Here is an 18527-nt window from a genome sequence, read left to right as displayed (position 1 = left end):
AGTATTTTCTGTCACTGTCACTGTCATGTCAAAGCCTTTAAAGCCAAAACAGACCAGCGTACCGGACCGCGACTTCGGAGCGATTTTAAAGTGTTAACACACTATCGCACCGCACCGCGACCTTCTCTCTCCTTCTGTTTCTCGCTCTTACTTATGGGTGCGACGCACCAAGGTCGCGGTGCGGACGATGCGGTGCGATAGTGTGTTATCACTTTTAGGAATAGCATATCCAGACGCGTAGCCTGTTCATACGGGAACAATTTTTCGTCAATCTAAATCAATCAGGTGTGGACGCAAACGCCAATTAGGCTCACAGTCCATCTCTATTCATTCCGATTGAAGGTACTTATTTCTTCTATGTAAAGGCCCCAGTACACAATGGGCCATCGCCAGCCACTCCAAGGGACGCAGCCATGCGGTAGAATGAGATAGCAATATCACTTGCTCCCTCTAACGCATAAATGCGTCCCTTGGAGTGGCCGGCGATGGCCCCTTGTGTACTGGGGCCTTTAGAGCGATAGTGATAATATTGTTTGTGTTAAGCCCCCTTCAGACTATGTGCACGAGTGTGGAGGGGCTTTACGACGGAATGCATTCCACACGGTCGAACAAAGTCATAGTTTGATTAGTACGTAATGTCGAGGCAGTATGGCCTATGGTCTTAGCCTGCCCCAGAAGCATGAATAAAAAACAGGCAATGTCAGTGTCACGAGACAGTGACAGCCTATCTGTCAGTGTGATGGAGTGTCAGCATGGTCAGCAGTATGCGAGGGGATGGCATGAGTGGTGGGGATAACTGACAGAACGGGATAGTCTTATGTATCTTTCACTAGGAGTAGCAGAGAAAGCGCTATTATTGTTTGTCTTTGTCACAGTCTCATATTTTTTTATTCCCCACCGTAGTTTATGGTGGGATACAAACAATGCGTAAACGTCAAATTGGTGTGAAACATATGAACAGTGCAAAGATTATCAGGAAAAATATTGAAATCAGTGTTTCGTGTGCATGTAGTAGTACTTAACAATTCAACAAATATGGTGAATTGCTCAGTTTTGCGCTGTACAAGTGACTGCCGGCAAAAACAGGACAACGTAACATTTCACAGGTAAATACAGTATTTTATACTTCGGTCACATTATCATGCTTAGTAACAGCATCCTACAAGCTATATAAATTAAAATCTGAGTAGAAAAAGCATTTACAGTAAATAATAACTCGGGTAAAAAAATTAACCTATAAATATTTCCTGATAAATTAACCGACCAAATTACGTACGCATATTGACAGTAAGCCGTCACCCTTTTAATAACGTGTATTCAATTTAGTCGCATTGCTATTATTCGAGGGATACCAGCCCGTGATGCATACAATTACCCCAAAATTCGGGTATTTTGTATTTTAATAACATTTTTATAAATAATTTTGCTGTAGAACTGGACATATACGAACAATAAAATTGAAGTGTTTAAATTTTTTTTTAAATTAGAATGTAAATTATATTAACGTTATAGGGGGTTTTGCCACGACTCAGAGAATCTAATTCTATGATATGCTGCAGGCACTAATTCTTAATTTTGCAATAAGAGTGACAGATTACAAAATGAATATTTCGTTTATTACCTCCAGATTTCCACAAGATGCAGGCACGCGTGCTAAATGGATTTTAGCAACCGGAAGGAGAAACTGGGCACCGACGCAAAACTGCCGGATATACTCAAAGCATATTACGAAAACCTATCTTTTCTATTTCTTCCTGTGGCACACAGTATGCTAAAAATTCTTTCTTTAGGTGTACTTGTAATATGTATAATGAATCGCTTAATGATATAGATATTTTTGTTCATAGTTTGTCCGTTTTCAAGAACAAAGTTCGGCATATTTTGTTTACTAGTAATTGAAAAATTGTTTCAAGTAAATATTTTGCATTGTTTTCTTACTTTATTTGCGCGTTGTACTCACAACTATACCTACGGGTAATTTATAATTAAGTAACCTATTTACTTTTCATTGTAATAGTCAACTTAGTGACGTATGAAACTTTAAGCCTATTTTTAGTCATTTTTGTAAGACTTATTTGTAAAAGGCTGTTTGTTTTCTAAATAAATAAAAAAATTTGGCCCATTGATATTTTATTTATCGCTGCGTCTTACGTAGGCGAACAACTCGCGAACGTGATTAAAATTACCCCAATATTTGATAATATTGGGGTAATTTTTACCCCAATATTTGATAATATTGGGGTAATTTTTACCTATATGGTATCCCCGGGTTTGTGACGTCATCTATGTCTATCCCTTACGGGGGCACGCGGTAGGCCACATCTATAGAAATACTACCATCTATGACAGTATGTCAGTTCTGAGGGTCTACCGCGAAAACCGTTTTTCGCAAATTGCCGGGATCTTTCTCTTTTACTCCAATGAAGGCGTAATAAGAGTGACTGAGAAAAATGCCCGCTATTTGCGAAAAACGGTTTTCGCGGGAGCCCCTCAGTATGTATTGTCCAGTGTTGCCAACTTGGCACAATTGATGCCAGATCTGGCATATTTTCAGACTCTGGCATCAAAATTTTCCATTTAGCATCTGGCATATTTTTTAGCATAATTAGTGGATTGTGTCCCTAAGCCAAGTTTGACACTTTGAACCCTACTTGGCAGTGTAAGCCATGGCACAACCGTCAAAGGAAATTTTATACATACGAGGAATTATAAGCGGTAACAGACTACTGCGGTAATAGACGAGAGTATAGATATTTAAAGAAAAGTTGAGGCGAAAGGTTGAATTCCCATAAGAAAATTGAATCTCGCGCCTTTTCTACTTACAAAGTGGGTGTGCCAGCCAGCCAAAGTGTAGGTAACTATATTTTTTGTTGTGCCTATTTTACATTTAGCCACATCACATTAAATTTGACAGCACAAAGGCTTTTTTTAAACTGTTTCTAAATTTTCCAATAATTGCCATTCTTGTCACAATTAAATCGAGAGCATCGGGCTATGCCTTCTCTGCATCAACAGCTACAAAGTGTGGAGAGCCACTATAAAGGTCACGTTTCTTAGAAATTTGGCATTAGCTAACCAAGTAGTGCAAAGTTAGCTTGGTCTGACTCTATAACATTTTCAGAAACGGCATTGTTTGGTTTATGTGGAAGACCCTCATTTTTGTAGATGGTCAAGCAAATCTTGTCAGTAGAAAAAGGCGGCAAATTTGAAAAATGTAGGCGCGAAGGGATATCGTCCCATATAAAATTTGAATATCGCGCCTTTATCTACTGACAAGATTTGCTTGACCATCTATAGTTACTTATATAATGTTTAGCATTTTTTTGGCACATTTCAAAATTATTTAGCATTATTCTGGCATAATCTGGACATAAGTCTGGCATTTTTTCAAATTCCGGGTTGGCAACACTGGTATTGTCAGTGGCAGTTACTTGCTGAAATCCTCGAAACTACTGGTGATTTCTGGATTATAGAAAAAAAGTCGCGCATTATACAAATGGAATTTTAGTTACAATGTATTGCAGTTATCATAAAAGAGGCACAATTAAACTTTCAAGTATAAATACAACATGGTTATAATGAGAATTTATTGTTCTGCTGTAAGACTTCTGTCAAGAACAGATTCAAAGTCAAGGTAATAGAAACGTAATAGATGTTTTTTTAACATGTTTCGAAGATATTTATGTGATTACGTCGCCTAATTTCTTCCGTTTATATATTTTTTGGCTTATAGTATAAGTTGACCTTCAAATAAGTAGCCAAACTTACTCTTCCCTGTTATTTAATTTCACTTCCTGTAGGTTTCAGGGTCATGGCAGAAATAGACTAGTTGACAACACATGGCAGCAACAAAATTGTAAGTTCTTCAGCTTCCCTAAACAAAGCCGCAACCGCGAGTACCGCGGGAGGCAGCTAGTGGGGTAAGTATTGTATGATACTATAATATTAATTTTACCTTTTTAGAGATTATTACGCCAAAATGATGATGATCTGTAGGTACTTTACTGTTTAAAATAAGAAAATAGTAAATAGATCAGCCCTCGGTTTCTATTTTTAATGATAACATACTTATTGAATATGGATTTATTACATTTGTGATTCCCATTACAATAATTGTTCATTGATTTGTCCAAATCAGTTCAGTGGTTTGGAAATATATGTATAAAGGCGGCTTTAGGCGTAGGCAGCATATGTGACGTGGGCCACCCTCTCAGGTCCTTATACGACTTCAATGGAAAGTTTCCCACACTCAATTATGGACGTGCTCTGCCGCTGTCTATGTATAAAAGAAACAAGTTATTTATTACTTATAATGTAACTGTTACCATAGAGAAAAAAATACATAGAGTGCTCACTCCATACATCAGTTTTAGTACCAAAAAGACTATTAGCATCTAGCATCGAGTAGCAGTACTGATAGTTCCGCTACTCGATGCTAGATGTAGACACTGAAATTAAGTCTGAACTGATGTATGGAGTGAGCACTCTTGTCTTACTATATTTCTCTATGCTGTTACTTTGGTTTTCAGATACACCATGGAACAAATGTATGAAGTTGTTGCTGATGTAGAGAATTATCACAAATTTGTACCTTGGTGCAAGCAGTCTGTAGTGAAACAAAAGTCAAGTAATCGACTAGTAGGTGAACTCATAGTCGGATTCCCTCCTATAAACGAAAACTATACATCCATTGTGACCCTAGTCAAACCACATTTAGTAAAAGCGGAGTGTACAGATGGCCGACTTTTCGAACATCTCATTACTGTCTGGAGATTTAGCCCTGGTCTCAAAAAAGAACAACAATCCTGTGTAGTGGATTTCCACATAGATTTTGAATTCCGTTCAGTATTTCATTCCCAAATTTCAAATTTGTTCTTTGACCAAGTTGCCAAAAAAATGGAAGGAGCATTCATCGCTGAAGTTGGTAATAGATTTGGTACAGCAACTATGCCTCCAAGAAATTTACTAATCTGAAATTATTAGTACAGTTGAATTATCTCACTAATCCAGCACTAATTCTGATAGAAGACGCAAGAGAGCCGGATTCATAGAAAATTCGGATTACTGGAAGTTAGAGAAAATTTACATTAAAGTACATTTTGATGAATTTTAAGTATGTTAAAATAACAAAATAATAAATTGAATATAATGACATCTACTTTTTTGCCAATTATAAACAGAAAGCACCCCTTTTGATGCCAGCCTGGCAGTAAAATGACTAAAATAAATAAAATACCAGTCAATTTAATTGCTGGATTATTGAGATTCCACTGTACTGTTACTCTAGAGTATTCTCCTATTTGTGATCTGGAAAATGTTCTCAAGTAAGAATATTCACCATGAAATCAGAGAATATTCTTAAAATCATACCTACAACTCCTAAAATTATAAAAGATTTGACAATTTTTGTTACCTATGTGTAAGTGATATTATATTATATTTTCCTGAAAGAAATTTATTTATTGTACCATAATGGAAGCCAAGCTTCCTTAATCTAGAAGGAAATAAAAATAAGTTAAGAATTTAAAAAATTGTTTGTTTATTATTATTTACATTTGGCCACACTGTGAAATTGTGACTGGAATTTTTGGTTTATTATTAGGCCCCGTGGGTACATTTTCTATTTTTCTCATAACTAATAATCCATCAATGACTCGTCCGAACACTACATGCTTATTGTCTAAGAAGTTGCACTTTGCACATGTTATGAAGAACTGGCAGCCGTTTGTGTCCTTGCCACTGTTAGCCATGGATAGTAGCCCTGGAGAATCATGTTTTAAGCCAAAATTCTCATCTGCAAATGTACTCCCTCCATAGATACTCATGACTCCAGTACCATCTCCCTATGAAATAAAAAAGCATCAATATGATTGTATGTAAAATAATGTAAATAAGCATTAGATATACCACTATAATAATGAGTCGCAAAAGAATTGTATACAGTCAAAAAATAGTAATCAAATAGATAGTGATGATCAAAGTGGCCAAATACATTTATATTGGAAGACATCATTATTTTTATGGTAACAAAGGTACACACCTAAAATTGGCTACTTTGGCTGCGACTTATCTATTTGATGCTGACTGTACATTATTATTGTCTTTTAGACCTTTCTCTTAGTCTGAATATAACCGAAAAACCGGCCAAGTGCGAGTCGGACTCGCGCACGGTGGGTTCCGCACCATCAACAAAAAATAGAGCAAAACAAGCAAAAAAACGGTCACCCATCCAAGTACTGACCCCGCCCGACGTTGCTTAACTTCGGTCAAAAATCACGTTTGTTGTATGGGAGCCCCACCTTAATCTTTATTTTATTCTGTTTTTAGTGTTAGTTGTTATAGCGGCAACAGAAATACATCATTTGTGAAAATTTCAACTGTCTAGCTATCACGTTTCGTGAGATACAGCCTTGTGACAGACGGACAGCGGAGTCTTAATAATAGGGTCCCGTTTTTACCCTTTGGGTACGGAACCCTAAAAATGTGTGATACAGGATACAGACACCTACAAAATTGATTCCCATTTTGATTAGGTACATGACAATAAGTCAATATGGCACGTGTAAATAAGACACAGTTCTTGGGATAGATGCTCTTTTTCATTAGTATCCTATAATCACCTAGCTAAATTTATTTTCATTGGCAAAATCTGGTGTATTATTGTTATAAAAAATATACAAATCTTACTTATAATCGAATTAAAATTACTTACATTTACAAAATCACCTCCTTGTATCATGAAATCTTTGATGACTCTGTGAAACGTAGCACCCTTGTACCCTAAAGGTACACCATCCCTTCTGTATTCGCCGGTACAAAATTCTCTGAAGTTTTCACTTGTCTTGGGTACAACATCGGCAAATAGCTCAAAAATCATTCTCCCTATTTCCTGTAAATTTGCAACATCAATTTAATAATAGAAATATGAAAGCAGAGTTATAAAATCAAGATTTTAGTTCAACTGATTGTAGACCTACCATTGTCCCCACAGTAATATCGAAGAATACTACGGGATTGTTGGGGTGCCTCAACTGAGACTGAATTTGATTCCAAGTCGGCATTCTTACAACAGTATCTTATACGATAATTACAAGAATTATTAACTTTTACTTAATAATAACAAATAAGTTAGGTTATTGCAAAAATGACAGCTCGTTCGCTTCTTGCTAGGGGAGCGTTCTAAAATGATACAGTGATTGATTACAAAACACGAAACATATAAAAGTTTTACCAGACCGGCGTACCGGATCGCGACCGATCCGGTCACTCCTTCTCGCTCTGACTTATAGCTGCGTCCTTGACGGACGTACTGCGGACGACCTTCCAAACGATCGAACCAATCTTGGTGCGGTCCGAACAGACTTCGGACCGCACCAAGATTGCAGTCGTGTACGCCCGTCAGTTAGAGCTATAAGAATTCGATTTGGAATTATCGCTGACGTTTGTAGAGCCCATTACTGCCATACCTCCACTACCTACCTACCCAGTGTTGCCAGATCGTACCTTTTAGTACGGTTTTGCGTACTATTTTGGATCCTTACGTACCTTTTTTGTACGCAGCGTCCATCGTACTAAATTCGTACCTTTTGAAGTACGATAGTTTTTCAATTTTTTTTTCGGTAAGTATGTTGGTTAATTCGGGGCAAAATTTCTAATTTGAAAATAATGGCCAACATAAAAAAGTACCATGTACATGTGGGTACTATAAGGAAATTAAAATTATAGACAATATACGTCCAAACAATGTACGTATATTACATGTAATTACAAGTAGCAGTTGCAGTCGGCAGTTGTGTCTTAACAAAACTCAGATAGTCAAAATTCGGTCAGCTATTAATTTTTCATGTACCTATATCAATTTAACTTTGTTTATGTTAAAATGTATTTACTGAGAGAAATACTTAAAACAAATGAGTTGTATTGTGTACTTTAAAATATTTAGTTCTTTTTTTTATTACAAATTGCAATCGCAAAATGATAGCAAAATGTAGGCAAACGCTGATGCTGTTTTATAATATAACCTTTTTGAATCTGAGGGCCAACCGCGAAAACCGAAATAAGCAAATTGCGGGGATCTTCCTTTTTTACTCCAATGAAGGCGTAATTAGAGTGACAGACAAAGATGCCCGCAATTTGCGAACTTTGATTTTCGCGGTTATAGCCCTGAGGGTCAACCGCGAACCACTTTTGACTTGTGGCCTCTCTGTCTCACTTATGAATTCGTACGTAAGTGTGACAGGGAGGCAGGCAACACGTCGAAGGTGGTTCGCGGTAGGCCCTCTGGACTATTCAATTTTTTTTTCCAAACTGGGCTATAACCGCGAAAATCGATGTTCACAAATTGCGGACATCTGTCTCTGTCACTCTAATTACGCCTTCATTGGAGCCAAAGAGAAAGATCCCCGCATTTTGGGAATTTAGGAATTCGCGGTAGACCCCCAGATTCTTCAGAAATATTATTTCTGTAAGAAATTTATCCTAAAAAAAATCCGTACTTTTTTTACCCAAATCGTACCTTTTCTGACGTACCTACGTACAAAAGCTGGGAGCGCTCTGGCAACACTGTACCTACCGTCAGTTCTTCAGCATGGACAGCAAGTGATTATATTCTCTTTGATGGACAGCATGAAAAAATTGAGGTTATGTTATGTTGTCAAATCATACACGGATCTGTGATCAAAATCATAAACAAAGCAATTATTTTATACTTTACTTGGCACATGCAGTCACAGTATAATTTACAATGTTTAAAAAATCATGTGCATAATAAATTGTCATTAATTCGAGAACTATATCATGGCTAATATTAGCAATGAATTAAAGTGTCCTGATTACTACGAAGTTCTACAATGCCATAGAACTGCCACGAACGAAGAGCTCAAGAAGAGTTACCAAAGTCTTGTATTGTCTACCCATCCAGATAAAGTAAGTTGTAATCAAGACCGTTTCCTGCTTATACAAAAAGCGTGGAACGTCCTTCGGCATCCGGAATCAAGGAAAGTGTATGATGCACAGTTATCCAGTTCAGAGCATAATAATTCTGAAGTTCTTTTATATGATGTGATAAGTTTGAAAGACATGGATTTTGATGATGGTGTATATACTTATTTGTGTAGATGTGGTTCAAATTATGTGCTTGAAGAAACGGACAGAAATGATAATGATAAGTCCGTGATTATTGACTGTGATGAGTGTTCATTTTCATTAAAAGTAAATTGTTGAACAATCTAAATTTTAAGAAATGAGGTTAGATCTATACTTACTCTAGACCGGGCAAAATGGAGAAGACTGAGCAGGAAAGCGGACCCTGGCGCTAGGCCGGGAAAATGCTAGTTTGAAGAAGAAGAGGTTAGATCTATACTTGTTATATATATATTTATGTACATTTAAATGAAATGCTGTAATTATTGTAATATGATTATCATTTATTTCAGATTAAAACACCTATCTGTATATGATTTTTAAATGGTGAAATACTTAAGAAGTGTAGTGGAGGGTTGAAGGTGAAATGTGAAGTGTGTAAGTAAATAAAAAATATTCTTATTATTGTCAGATTATGCTCCAAGCTGATTAATACCTTATGCTACATAAGTACATAAAACAATGGTAAACAAAAGATACACCTAAAATATGTAATACCTTTAGAGCAGTAGTAGTAGTGATAGTAATAGTAGTAGTAATAGTAAATAAATATTATAGTAATAGTAGTAGTAGCCATAGTTTAGTAGTAGAAATTCAGTTCTTATAACATTGAGGGGTTACAAATAAATACATTTTTGTTTTTATAATGGCTTTCAACTGTAGTTATGGCTTATGAGGCAATAGACATTGTGCACATGAAAGGATTAATATATCCAGTACTGAGTGCCCACCGAGCCACTCTAGGACTATTCAAATGTTGGAGCCCCTGGCTAGTAGGTACACAGATGCTATAGACTGGGGCTGTTAAAATGTCTGCAATCCCTAACTTTAGGTACTTAACTTTTAGATTTGAGCCTGGCAGTGAGATAAGATTTTTCACAGCAAAATTTAGCCAGAATTATTTAGGAATCATGGTCTTCTGCTTCTGAGAGTTTTAAACACATTCAGTGCCGGCGCGAGCTACATGCTACGAGCGTAGCCGATAACACGTGAAAAACGGTATGTAGCGAAAAGTTCCTACAAACAGTGAACTCCCCTAGCAAGTTGCTGGCACTGAATGTGTTAAGGTACTTGTCTATATCCACCTGAACCCAGTTGACTTTTGAATTTTTGTCAATTTGACAGAGTTTTATTTAAGATGGAAATTTTTGAAACCTGGTTATCAAGAGGGTAAATCTATTAGGGATGAAAACAACAAAATAAGTCTCATAATTTTAATAATACCATTTATTTCACGGTTAGAGCTAGTACATAAATATATATCTTTAAGGGATAAAGTATAATTATGTTTAATCATAATAATATGGTTAACTCATTATATCAATGACTACATTAACAATTTATTCTAAGGTAAAATTTTGTACAATTTTCAACAATATAAGGTACAAGACAAATGAAATCAGAGTGCTGAAAAGTTAAATAACAAGTAAATCTAGCAATTTTATTATTTCATACAATAATTTCTAAAAGATCTAAGCTATCACATATTATGCATATTGTAATTTTGTATAATCCGCTCATTAGACATTATACTTTATTGGCAAGACACTAAAACAAGAAATAATACAATATGTCCATAAATTCACATGTAATTTGTATAGAGAGTGAAGAGATAGAGAGATAAAAATTAAATAATTCATTAGATATTGCAATTCAGAAAGCGTAAAAGCAATTTGCCATACTACAACGAATAGCAAACTGTTGTATTCAACATTATTGCCACCTCGTGCGGTGTTCTTTAAACACTGCAGGGTAGCAACTACATGTCACATCTCAATGGTCAATCCACTTCATGCACTCAAAGAGATTACAATTTTATTGATAAATTAATTCTTAGCTCCAACGGCTAGTTTTTAAAGCAACTAAACATGTTACAGTGCTTTCCTCATAAGGGCACATACACATTTAGGCTCTCGATTTATAGAACTCTCTTTTAAAGACCACTTATATTAGACGCTTAGTGAGATGGTTCACAGTGAATCAGAAACTATTAGCCTTAATGTGAACGCGCCCTTACTAGTAACAGCGGATTTACGAGCCTGTATTCGTGTATAACTAACAAATAATTTTAACATCGACATACACAAATATATAAACAATTGTGCACACTTTTGTACTTTAAAATAAGATTCACATAAATATGCGATAAGTCCAATAAGGCAGCCATTTACAAGGCACACACTGCAAGCGTATCATTTCACGGGTCGCACACATCATCAACATAGTCTAACTTTGTTCACACATCGGTCCATGAAGTTTTTTTTTCTTTTCGTCTGCGTGGCAGCTTCTACGGGAGTATCTAAGGTGTGGGGTTGTTCGTCCAGCATGCCCTCGCAGCTTTTGCACCGACGAGACTTAGTCTCTTCACCGTAGTCCAAGTTGTCGCTACTTTCGGATAAGCGCTCTGGTAGACTGTGCAGGGACTTCATTGGGGAGGCGGTTTGTGTGCTTCCGATGGACAGCTGGTCGCAACTAAGTGAGAATACTGGCGAAGCTTTTTCTGAGGATGATTGGCGGCGTCTTCGCGGTCTGTGGAACAAACAAATATAGGTTAATATTTCTTGTAGTTCGGTCACAATCTCCATTGTGTACAGAGTTAGGATTTATTATTCCATTGTTATCACACCAGCCGAAAGTTGTCCACGTCCGCTGCTAGACGTAAATCTCTATGAAATATTCATATAGTGGTCGGTCTATTACCGCCCTCATCCAAAGGACTCTGCACCAGTAGAAGGTACGTCTTTACATGTGAGAATGCAACCCTCCTTGCTTCTCCAACGCGTATTGTCCTACAATCTGTTAAATGGTATTACCTAATAGGCGGCAGCGTGCAGCTGTCTAGTCAATCGTTCTTGTCACTGCCCCGGCTCTCGCACGAGGCCATGCGCTGGTAGTTGGGCGGTCCGCGGCCGATGGTGGCCGTGCTCGGCGTACTGACGTCGCGTGACCTCAGACCGTCCAGCCGGTTCGACAGATTCGACTTGCCACGGAGAAAACTGAAAATTAAAAAGAAAATATTTGTTTATTTAAGTCTACGACAGCCAAAGATTTATGATATGCCACTCTTCTTTCAGACGATAGGTACAATTTTCAAGCCTCATAGTTTGACAAAGTTGCTTGCTGCTAGCGTTTTAACATTTTAACACTCTTAGATACATAGGTACTTGGTGGTAACGAACAGTATGATTTTATAGAAAACTTAGTGCCTCGTGCTCTCCAGTAGAATAATTAACTTCTTGTACAAATTTGTACAAATTTTTTCTAGGAGCTGCAGTATCTTCTAATGAGGTTTGTAGTTAGAATATCTTCTAATGAGGTCTAAGAATTATCTGCAATAATATTTGCAGATAATTCTTAGATTAGGGGATGCATAAGTTACAAAAAGTGTGGTCACCTTTCTAGTTTCTCAACGCAGGCATCCTGGTAGTCGTGTATCCACCGCACGGCGTTGAACTTGGACACCGCGCGCATGTCCTCGGGCAGTTCTTCCGGCTCCGGCCACGCGAAGTTGTCGATAATCGGCACTATGTTGCACTGAGACTGCAACGCTGCCACTATCTCCTGGAATTTTAAATTCTTTAATTAGTCCGATTTAACCTTATGAGAAGGACTCCGTTTCAACTTGGGCACCAATGCTTTTGTATGTTCGGCTGTTCCTGGCCCTTGGCATGGCCTCGGACTACATTAAAGGTCGCATGTCTCAACCAATTCTCGTAAATTTTAGTGAGCAGATTTGATAATTATATAGATTTGTTTGAAGATAATATTTTTGGAAATTTTCCAAAATGGCGGAGCGGGGTTGTGAAATTTACAGCCCACTAGTTTCTAACTAGATCAAACAATTCCTAAGTTATAGGTAACCCTTCTCCTCATCCTTTCTAACAGCTATCGTTATCCCACTTTCGAAGACGTGTGACATCATGTTTGCATTTTTTGCGTTATCATTTATTGGCTTAGGCCATTTCTTATCTAAGTACCTAAGTATACTATATTATCATATAGTAACAGTTTTAATTTCTCCGTTAATTCGCCTGCTAACGGTCGACTAGGTATAGGTAGTAGTTATTTAATTATGTATTAATTTAAACTGACACCAATGGGTTGAAATAAAAGGTCGAACTAAAACTAAATAGAACAGCAAAGTTGTTTGCTTACCCGATGGACCCAGTCTTTTTGTTCATTATCATGCTTGCACCTGTCCAGTGCAGATGGCGTCAGAACCAATAGGAAGTGCTTCGCCTGTCTTATGCTCTGTAGGAGATTATTGTCAAATTTGCCGGCTTCTAGCCTCTCTACATCGATGAATACTGTGAACCCTCTGAGTTGTAGGTGGACTTTCAGAAGACTGGCAAGTTGGGAGCCATTCGATCGTCGATAGCTCACGAATACGTCCAGATTCTTTTCGAGGTTTTCTTCGCCCTTGCTTGGAAGAGTGCTTTCGTAAACTGGAAGCGATAAACAAAATGTTTTAGGCTTCAGCAGGAGTCATCGTCAAAATTTCAATAAGGTGATGAATTATTGCTGTTTTTTTTTTGTTTACATTTTTTTCTGATACATTAGAACACTTGTTACGAGAATGTTTACATAGGTAGCTCTTATCGTAAATATAACTGCGTTATTCTAACTCATAGATTAACCTTGTGATAAGCCTAGCGGCGTTAATGTAATTTTCGTGTTTGACTATTATTAAAATAATTGACCTAGTATTTTCATCATATCTTTGATGTGCTATAACTTTGGACAATATTTACAGCGGAGACTATGACTAGGTTTATAAATATTATGCTCATCGTAAAAATATTGCGTCTCTTGCCTAAGGCAGGAAATAGTTAAAATGATTAATGGCCAACTTACCTTTGATAGCATTTAGGATCTGAAGGCGGTGAATGCTGTTGACGATGCGGCATTCGTTCTCCAGTTGTTCATCACTGAGGCCGCGGATGGACTCCTTGTCGACCCCGGCATTTAGCATGGAATACGTGTAGATAGTGTACTCTGGACCAATTCCTCCTAAGAAGTCGTTGAGGCTACCCGTATCTCTTGAACTGTAATCTGCCATTTTCTTCAACTGCTGTAGTTCTCTTGTGAATCTGAAATTAAAAAAAAAATACGCGTTAATACGCTTTAAGTAAATTATGGCAATATAAATAGGATTTGCAAAACTTGAAACCTACCTTTTTCGTTTGATTCCATTTTGTAAACCTATGTCTTCCTTGAGATTTTCTTCTGTCAGTTGCAGTAATAAATCTCCATCTACTCTACTCTCATAAAAGTTATTCGCATACTCAGAGAATCCTATTTGTTTCACCCATTCTCGGACGTCCTCAATGGACCATAGGGGAACCTGCTGTGAAAGTTTGTGAGGCACTTCTTCCCCAATAAGCCGCAAGGCTTGTGCCGCATATTTGGACGCCACCGCGTTTGGACAGCTAGCCACTTTCTTTAAAGATTCTATCGCTCCTATTTCTCTGAATATTTCAGTATTGCCCTGTTGTTTTTTGATACCAGCTTCCATACAGAAATGGAATGCTGCTAGATTTCTCGCTTCCTCCCTCTTCGAGCTGAGTACTGGTACGAGTCGTTGCAGCCAGGTTTTGCTCTGGCCGTGGGCATGTGCAAGGTTCGATCGCGCGAACTCGGACGGATTATGCGTCGTAACGAAAGGTTCCACCAAATCTAATGTACCGGATTTCAGAACAGCAGCTTCGATTTCTTTGTTTGCTACTAGAACTGCGATGGCTAAACAAGCGTAATACTTGATATTATCATCAGTGTGGAAAGCTAGGGGGAATAACCACATGGGAACTTTTCTTTTGATCATGGCCTCTTGGTTTTCGGCGCCTCCGTAGAGAGATAGATTGGCGAGCGCCGTCGCACAATGCCTTAGGGTTTCTACATCATTCTTTCTGCATTCGAACAGTACAGCATCCAAGCCTCCTAATTTGATCACATCGCTGCAAGTACCTTCGCTGTGTTTGAATAAGTGTTGTAAAATTCCAGTGCCTATTCTAGAGTGGTCTACCGAGTTCGCGTGTTTCGTACAAACGCACGCTACGTTTACAACTTTTTCAAGGCCGTTTTCAACAACGTGCGCTCTGTTCTCAGTAGTTAGGCACTGTTCAAGAACTTTTGCTGATGAAAATTGTAAATCAGGATTGCTTGATTCTAGGCAGTTAGTCATTAGGATGTCCAAACCGCCGGATGTTCGAAGCGTGTTGCAAAGGGAATATCCCAGTTCATGTCCGTATGTTGGTACTGCCCACGCTCTCCGCACTATCTCGTTTAATTTGTTAAATTGTACTGAAGCATTTTTTCTATCAATCTGGTTATTCTTAACAGATGTAATAAAGGCATTCATTCTCGTTGAATATTTCGCTATGGCCTGTTCAACATCCTTTTGGTTAGAATTAGCATTTAGGTTGTCTAAATCATCAAAATTTAAGTTAGTTAAGTCTTCATCGCCTGGTTTAATCGTTCCGTTTAGCATCTGACTCATCTGCAATAAAAATTGTAGCGATAAATAAAGTTTAATCAGGTTATGAAATGTCAATAAATATGGCGTAAGATTTTCCGCCCACGAACTCGACGTTTATGGTAAGCTTACCTGTGATGATAGCATTGTTTTTGTGGAGAGGTTCTTGCTGGAGATTGTCATGTTGGAATGCGCGACGCTGGAGTGCTCCTTGTGGCTAAACATACCGCTTGAGGTGACCGTGTGGAGCGCTTGCGTCGACGCCATAGCCTTTTTCTCTGCACTAAAAGCCTCCGTCTGTAGTTTGGAACTCGTCGCAGACATGTTCTTTGCTTCTTGAGACGTTATCTCACCCGCTTTTAGCGATCGCTGCTCCTAAAACCACAAAATGCCTCGTATCAATAAATTGAACCGCGAACAAAAACGCTAATGACAGTCTATTAGTATTCTAATTTGATGCGGCAACAAACTTGTCGAATTCCGAATAGTCATACTGCGAGCATTAATTCTGAAAAATACGTTTGACCTCAGTACATAATGAACTTGTTATCACTATAATAGCCACTGTTATAATTTTACCGCGATGTCTCACAAAACAAATATTTGGTTTGATAGTTACACCGGTTGCGATGCGCAATTTAGGTCTCGGACGTCGTCTCGAAGACATGGTTATAGGTCGGAATACCACCGCGACGTATCACAGCTCTAAGAGTACTACATTTATATCAGAAAACAGTCCCACGTAAAACGACTCGGATTATACGTCCTATCGCTTCTATTGGAAATAGGCCAATCGCGCGGAACTGGCGGGCTTTTCGTGAATATTTTAAGGTTTGTGTACAGACGTCATGTGTTTAGAACGTCGACAGCGAGAACTATTAGGAGAAATTGCTCTCACCGAAGGATTTTGAGTTTGCAGAGGGAAGCGCGAAAGAACGCCACGATTGACTGGCCACGGGGCCCCCCCGCCCGCGGACATTCCGCTTCTATATATAAGCGAACTATTCGTGTACTGTATCGCGCCTGCGCAATAATTGACTTCCGCATGCGCTCGCGCGCACGACGGTCAGGCGCCGACTGAGCGGCAAAGCAGCGAGCGCGCGTCCAGCGATAAGCGCGCGTAGATAAATGTTCTCACCGGTCCTGGCGATCCTCCGCGCAGCATCCTGTTGGCCCATGCGACGATGCGCGCCATACTTCTACCATACTCGATATTTGCGGAATTTCTTCATTTTAATGTTGTGCTTTCGGGGCAAGGAGTTGCGCCGTACTGAACATTTCGGCGCGGTCATTGAGGCTCGTACTAGCACCGATATCGATCGGTGGCTGTCTGGCGAGGTCACGTCCTTCGGCGCGCCTTTCAGACTCCTACTAGTAGACGCGGTAAAGACACTTACGCTACTTTATATACGTATTTGTAAAACGAGGTTTTGCGCATGCGTAAGTGCTTTTGTTGTGGGAGTTGCTTAGATACCAAGTGGCATCATGCACATGTTTCGGGGCTAAGGTTAGCATGAATTTAGCTTTACCTCAATGAAATGCTAATGTAAAAGTAAACTTACTTGAAGGTACGCCGCGTTCTGTTCGGCAGCGAGCCCCTCCGCTTGCAGGAACTTTCGTGACGCTCCAGCGGCACTTCTTTCCGCATACTGCAAGTCTCCATGCTGCAGATGTTGCATTCGTGAACTATTCGCTTTTGAATTTGAGGCACTGTATCCATCCGTCACAACCCGAGTAGAACTAGCCGACGAAACTTGTGCAGCGCTGTATTTTAGTTTGTTCGCCGAGTTTAGACTAGCGTTCATGGATGCGGCGTTAGCCAAACTAGGGAGCAAAGGATTCTCGCTGACAGGCGGAGGTGTGTCGGATTCAGGGAAGGTCACAAGCGGGCCGTCTTCAGAAAGCTCGCACATGTTTCCCATGTCTGTGATGTCACCCATGTCACTGAGATCCCGGATATCGGGCAAGCTGTTATCGCTTACTATATCTCCCTGATCCACTATGTTCTCCATGGAGCTTCTTAATCTGGAAAACGAAGATAATAGTGTCAAGAAATTGCTCACGGTTTATAAATAAGTAACCTATTTATAAATTTGTGACTAATTACGTACACGAAAATGCACTAGAAACAAAATGTTAGACGGCCTCCCGAGAACAGGAGCGTTGCTATTGTTTGCCGGCGTGGAACTGCAAACACGAGATGGGAAACATCGGGCAGGAATTGGCTGAGGGCCAAGGTCGCTCAGGTGAGCTAACTCCGACAGGCATGTGGCAAATGCCATTAAGCTCCAATCTTCATTAGAAACCGTATATTTGTTATCTTAAAGACCGACTAGACAAAAACATACACGCTGGTCTGACGCAAGTGTAAAGCTGTTTCAAAATTAGTCGTTTTCTTGGACTCACCTGTTGAAGTTCATTGAAGCCGCTGTGTTGCTCAAGTTCTTCATCTCTGAGATGGAGCTCTTCAGCTCTGTGAGATCTGACTTCATGGAACTTGCTTTCATTTCGGAAGCCGTTCTGTGTTGATGTTGGAGTCTCTGGCTTGAGCCCTGCAGTCGTTGACTAGATGCAGCGCTGCTAGAGGTCGTGCTCGAAACCATCTATAACAAACACAACATTTAATATGATAACAACGTTGTAATATTATTATGCAGACGTAGTGCATCTAACGTAGTTGTATTTACTGATAGCGCATAGCTTGTAAACAAGAATATTAACCTCGAGAACACGGAAAATACCACGTTTTCAAGTCACTAGTTACAAGAAAATAAAAAAATGGCTGTGGTCTGATAATACAGACGTCCTCCGAATTCGTTATCTAGACTACAACTGTGGGTTCAGTGCCAATGCTAGAGGAGTGTACACGCGTCTTGGCGCACCAACGGCCGAGGAAAATAAGAGCCAGGGCTAC

General features: G+C 39.0%; 3 protein-coding genes across 7 annotated transcripts in view; 1 reads left to right on the top strand and 2 right to left on the bottom strand.

Annotated features, from left to right (window-relative positions):
- The first annotated feature begins 3473 nt into the window (after nucleotides 1-3473).
- LOC134649223 (coenzyme Q-binding protein COQ10 homolog A, mitochondrial) lies at nucleotides 3474-5082 on the top strand. Its single transcript, XM_063503942.1, has 3 exons — nucleotides 3474-3634; nucleotides 3801-3920; nucleotides 4530-5082. Exons 1-3 carry the CDS (start codon nucleotides 3570-3572, stop codon nucleotides 4972-4974), a joined length of 630 nt encoding a protein of 209 aa, XP_063360012.1. The 5' UTR covers nucleotides 3474-3569; the 3' UTR covers nucleotides 4975-5082.
- Nucleotides 5083-5522: 440 nt separating this feature from the next.
- LOC134648740 (peptidyl-prolyl cis-trans isomerase H) lies at nucleotides 5523-7158 on the bottom strand. Its single transcript, XM_063503250.1, has 3 exons — nucleotides 6978-7158; nucleotides 6713-6889; nucleotides 5523-5843 (listed from the first exon to the last, which is right to left on the bottom strand). Exons 1-3 carry the CDS (start codon nucleotides 7059-7061, stop codon nucleotides 5550-5552), a joined length of 555 nt encoding a protein of 184 aa, XP_063359320.1. The 5' UTR covers nucleotides 7062-7158; the 3' UTR covers nucleotides 5523-5549.
- Nucleotides 7159-10341: 3183 nt separating this feature from the next.
- The window catches only part of LOC134648753 (NAD(+) hydrolase sarm1), a 102351-nt gene continuing 94165 nt past the window's right edge, over nucleotides 10342-18527 (bottom strand). For all 5 annotated transcript variants that reach the window (XM_063503274.1, XM_063503275.1, XM_063503276.1 and 2 more), the window contains 9 exons: nucleotides 18020-18216; nucleotides 17176-17638; nucleotides 15746-15988; nucleotides 14316-15637; nucleotides 13996-14231; nucleotides 13297-13586; nucleotides 12536-12702; nucleotides 11955-12137; nucleotides 10342-11670 (listed from right to left, as the gene is read on the bottom strand). In XM_063503274.1, the coding sequence (XP_063359344.1) occupies nucleotides 11984-12137; nucleotides 12536-12702; nucleotides 13297-13586; nucleotides 13996-14231; nucleotides 14316-15637; nucleotides 15746-15988; nucleotides 17176-17638; nucleotides 18020-18216 (3072 nt within the window). In that variant the 3' untranslated portion in view covers nucleotides 10342-11670; nucleotides 11955-11983. The remainder of the gene's footprint in view (nucleotides 11671-11954; nucleotides 12138-12535; nucleotides 12703-13296; nucleotides 13587-13995; nucleotides 14232-14315; nucleotides 15638-15745; nucleotides 15989-17175; nucleotides 17639-18019; nucleotides 18217-18527) is intronic.

This window comes from Cydia amplana, chromosome 6 (genome assembly GCF_948474715.1).
Source record: "Cydia amplana chromosome 6, ilCydAmpl1.1, whole genome shotgun sequence".
Classification (NCBI taxonomy): Eukaryota; Metazoa; Arthropoda; class Insecta; order Lepidoptera; family Tortricidae; genus Cydia; species Cydia amplana.
This window is presented reverse-complemented; position numbering and strand designations above follow the sequence as displayed.

What these genes read in the sequence shown, in the direction of transcription:
- LOC134649223 (XM_063503942.1), top strand. Translation starts at nt 3,570, where the DNA reads ATGGTTATAATGAGAATTTATTGTTCTGCTGTAAGACTTCTGTCAAGA. An exon ending in AGAACAGATTCAAAGTCAAG is followed by an intron (nt 3,635 to 3,800) that starts GTAATAGAAACG and finishes CACTTCCTGTAG; the next exon opens with GTTTCAGGGTCATGGCAGAA. An exon ending in CGCGGGAGGCAGCTAGTGGG is followed by an intron (nt 3,921 to 4,529) that starts GTAAGTATTGTA and finishes TTTGGTTTTCAG; the next exon opens with ATACACCATGGAACAAATGT.
- LOC134648740 (XM_063503250.1), bottom strand. Translation starts at nt 7,061, where the DNA reads ATGCCGACTTGGAATCAAATTCAGTCTCAGTTGAGGCACCCCAACAAT. An exon ending in ATATTACTGTGGGGACAATG is followed by an intron (nt 6,890 to 6,977) that starts GTAGGTCTACAA and finishes GCAAATTTACAG; the next exon opens with GAAATAGGGAGAATGATTTT. An exon ending in AAGGAGGTGATTTTGTAAAT is followed by an intron (nt 5,844 to 6,712) that starts GTAAGTAATTTT and finishes TTTATTTCATAG; the next exon opens with GGAGATGGTACTGGAGTCAT.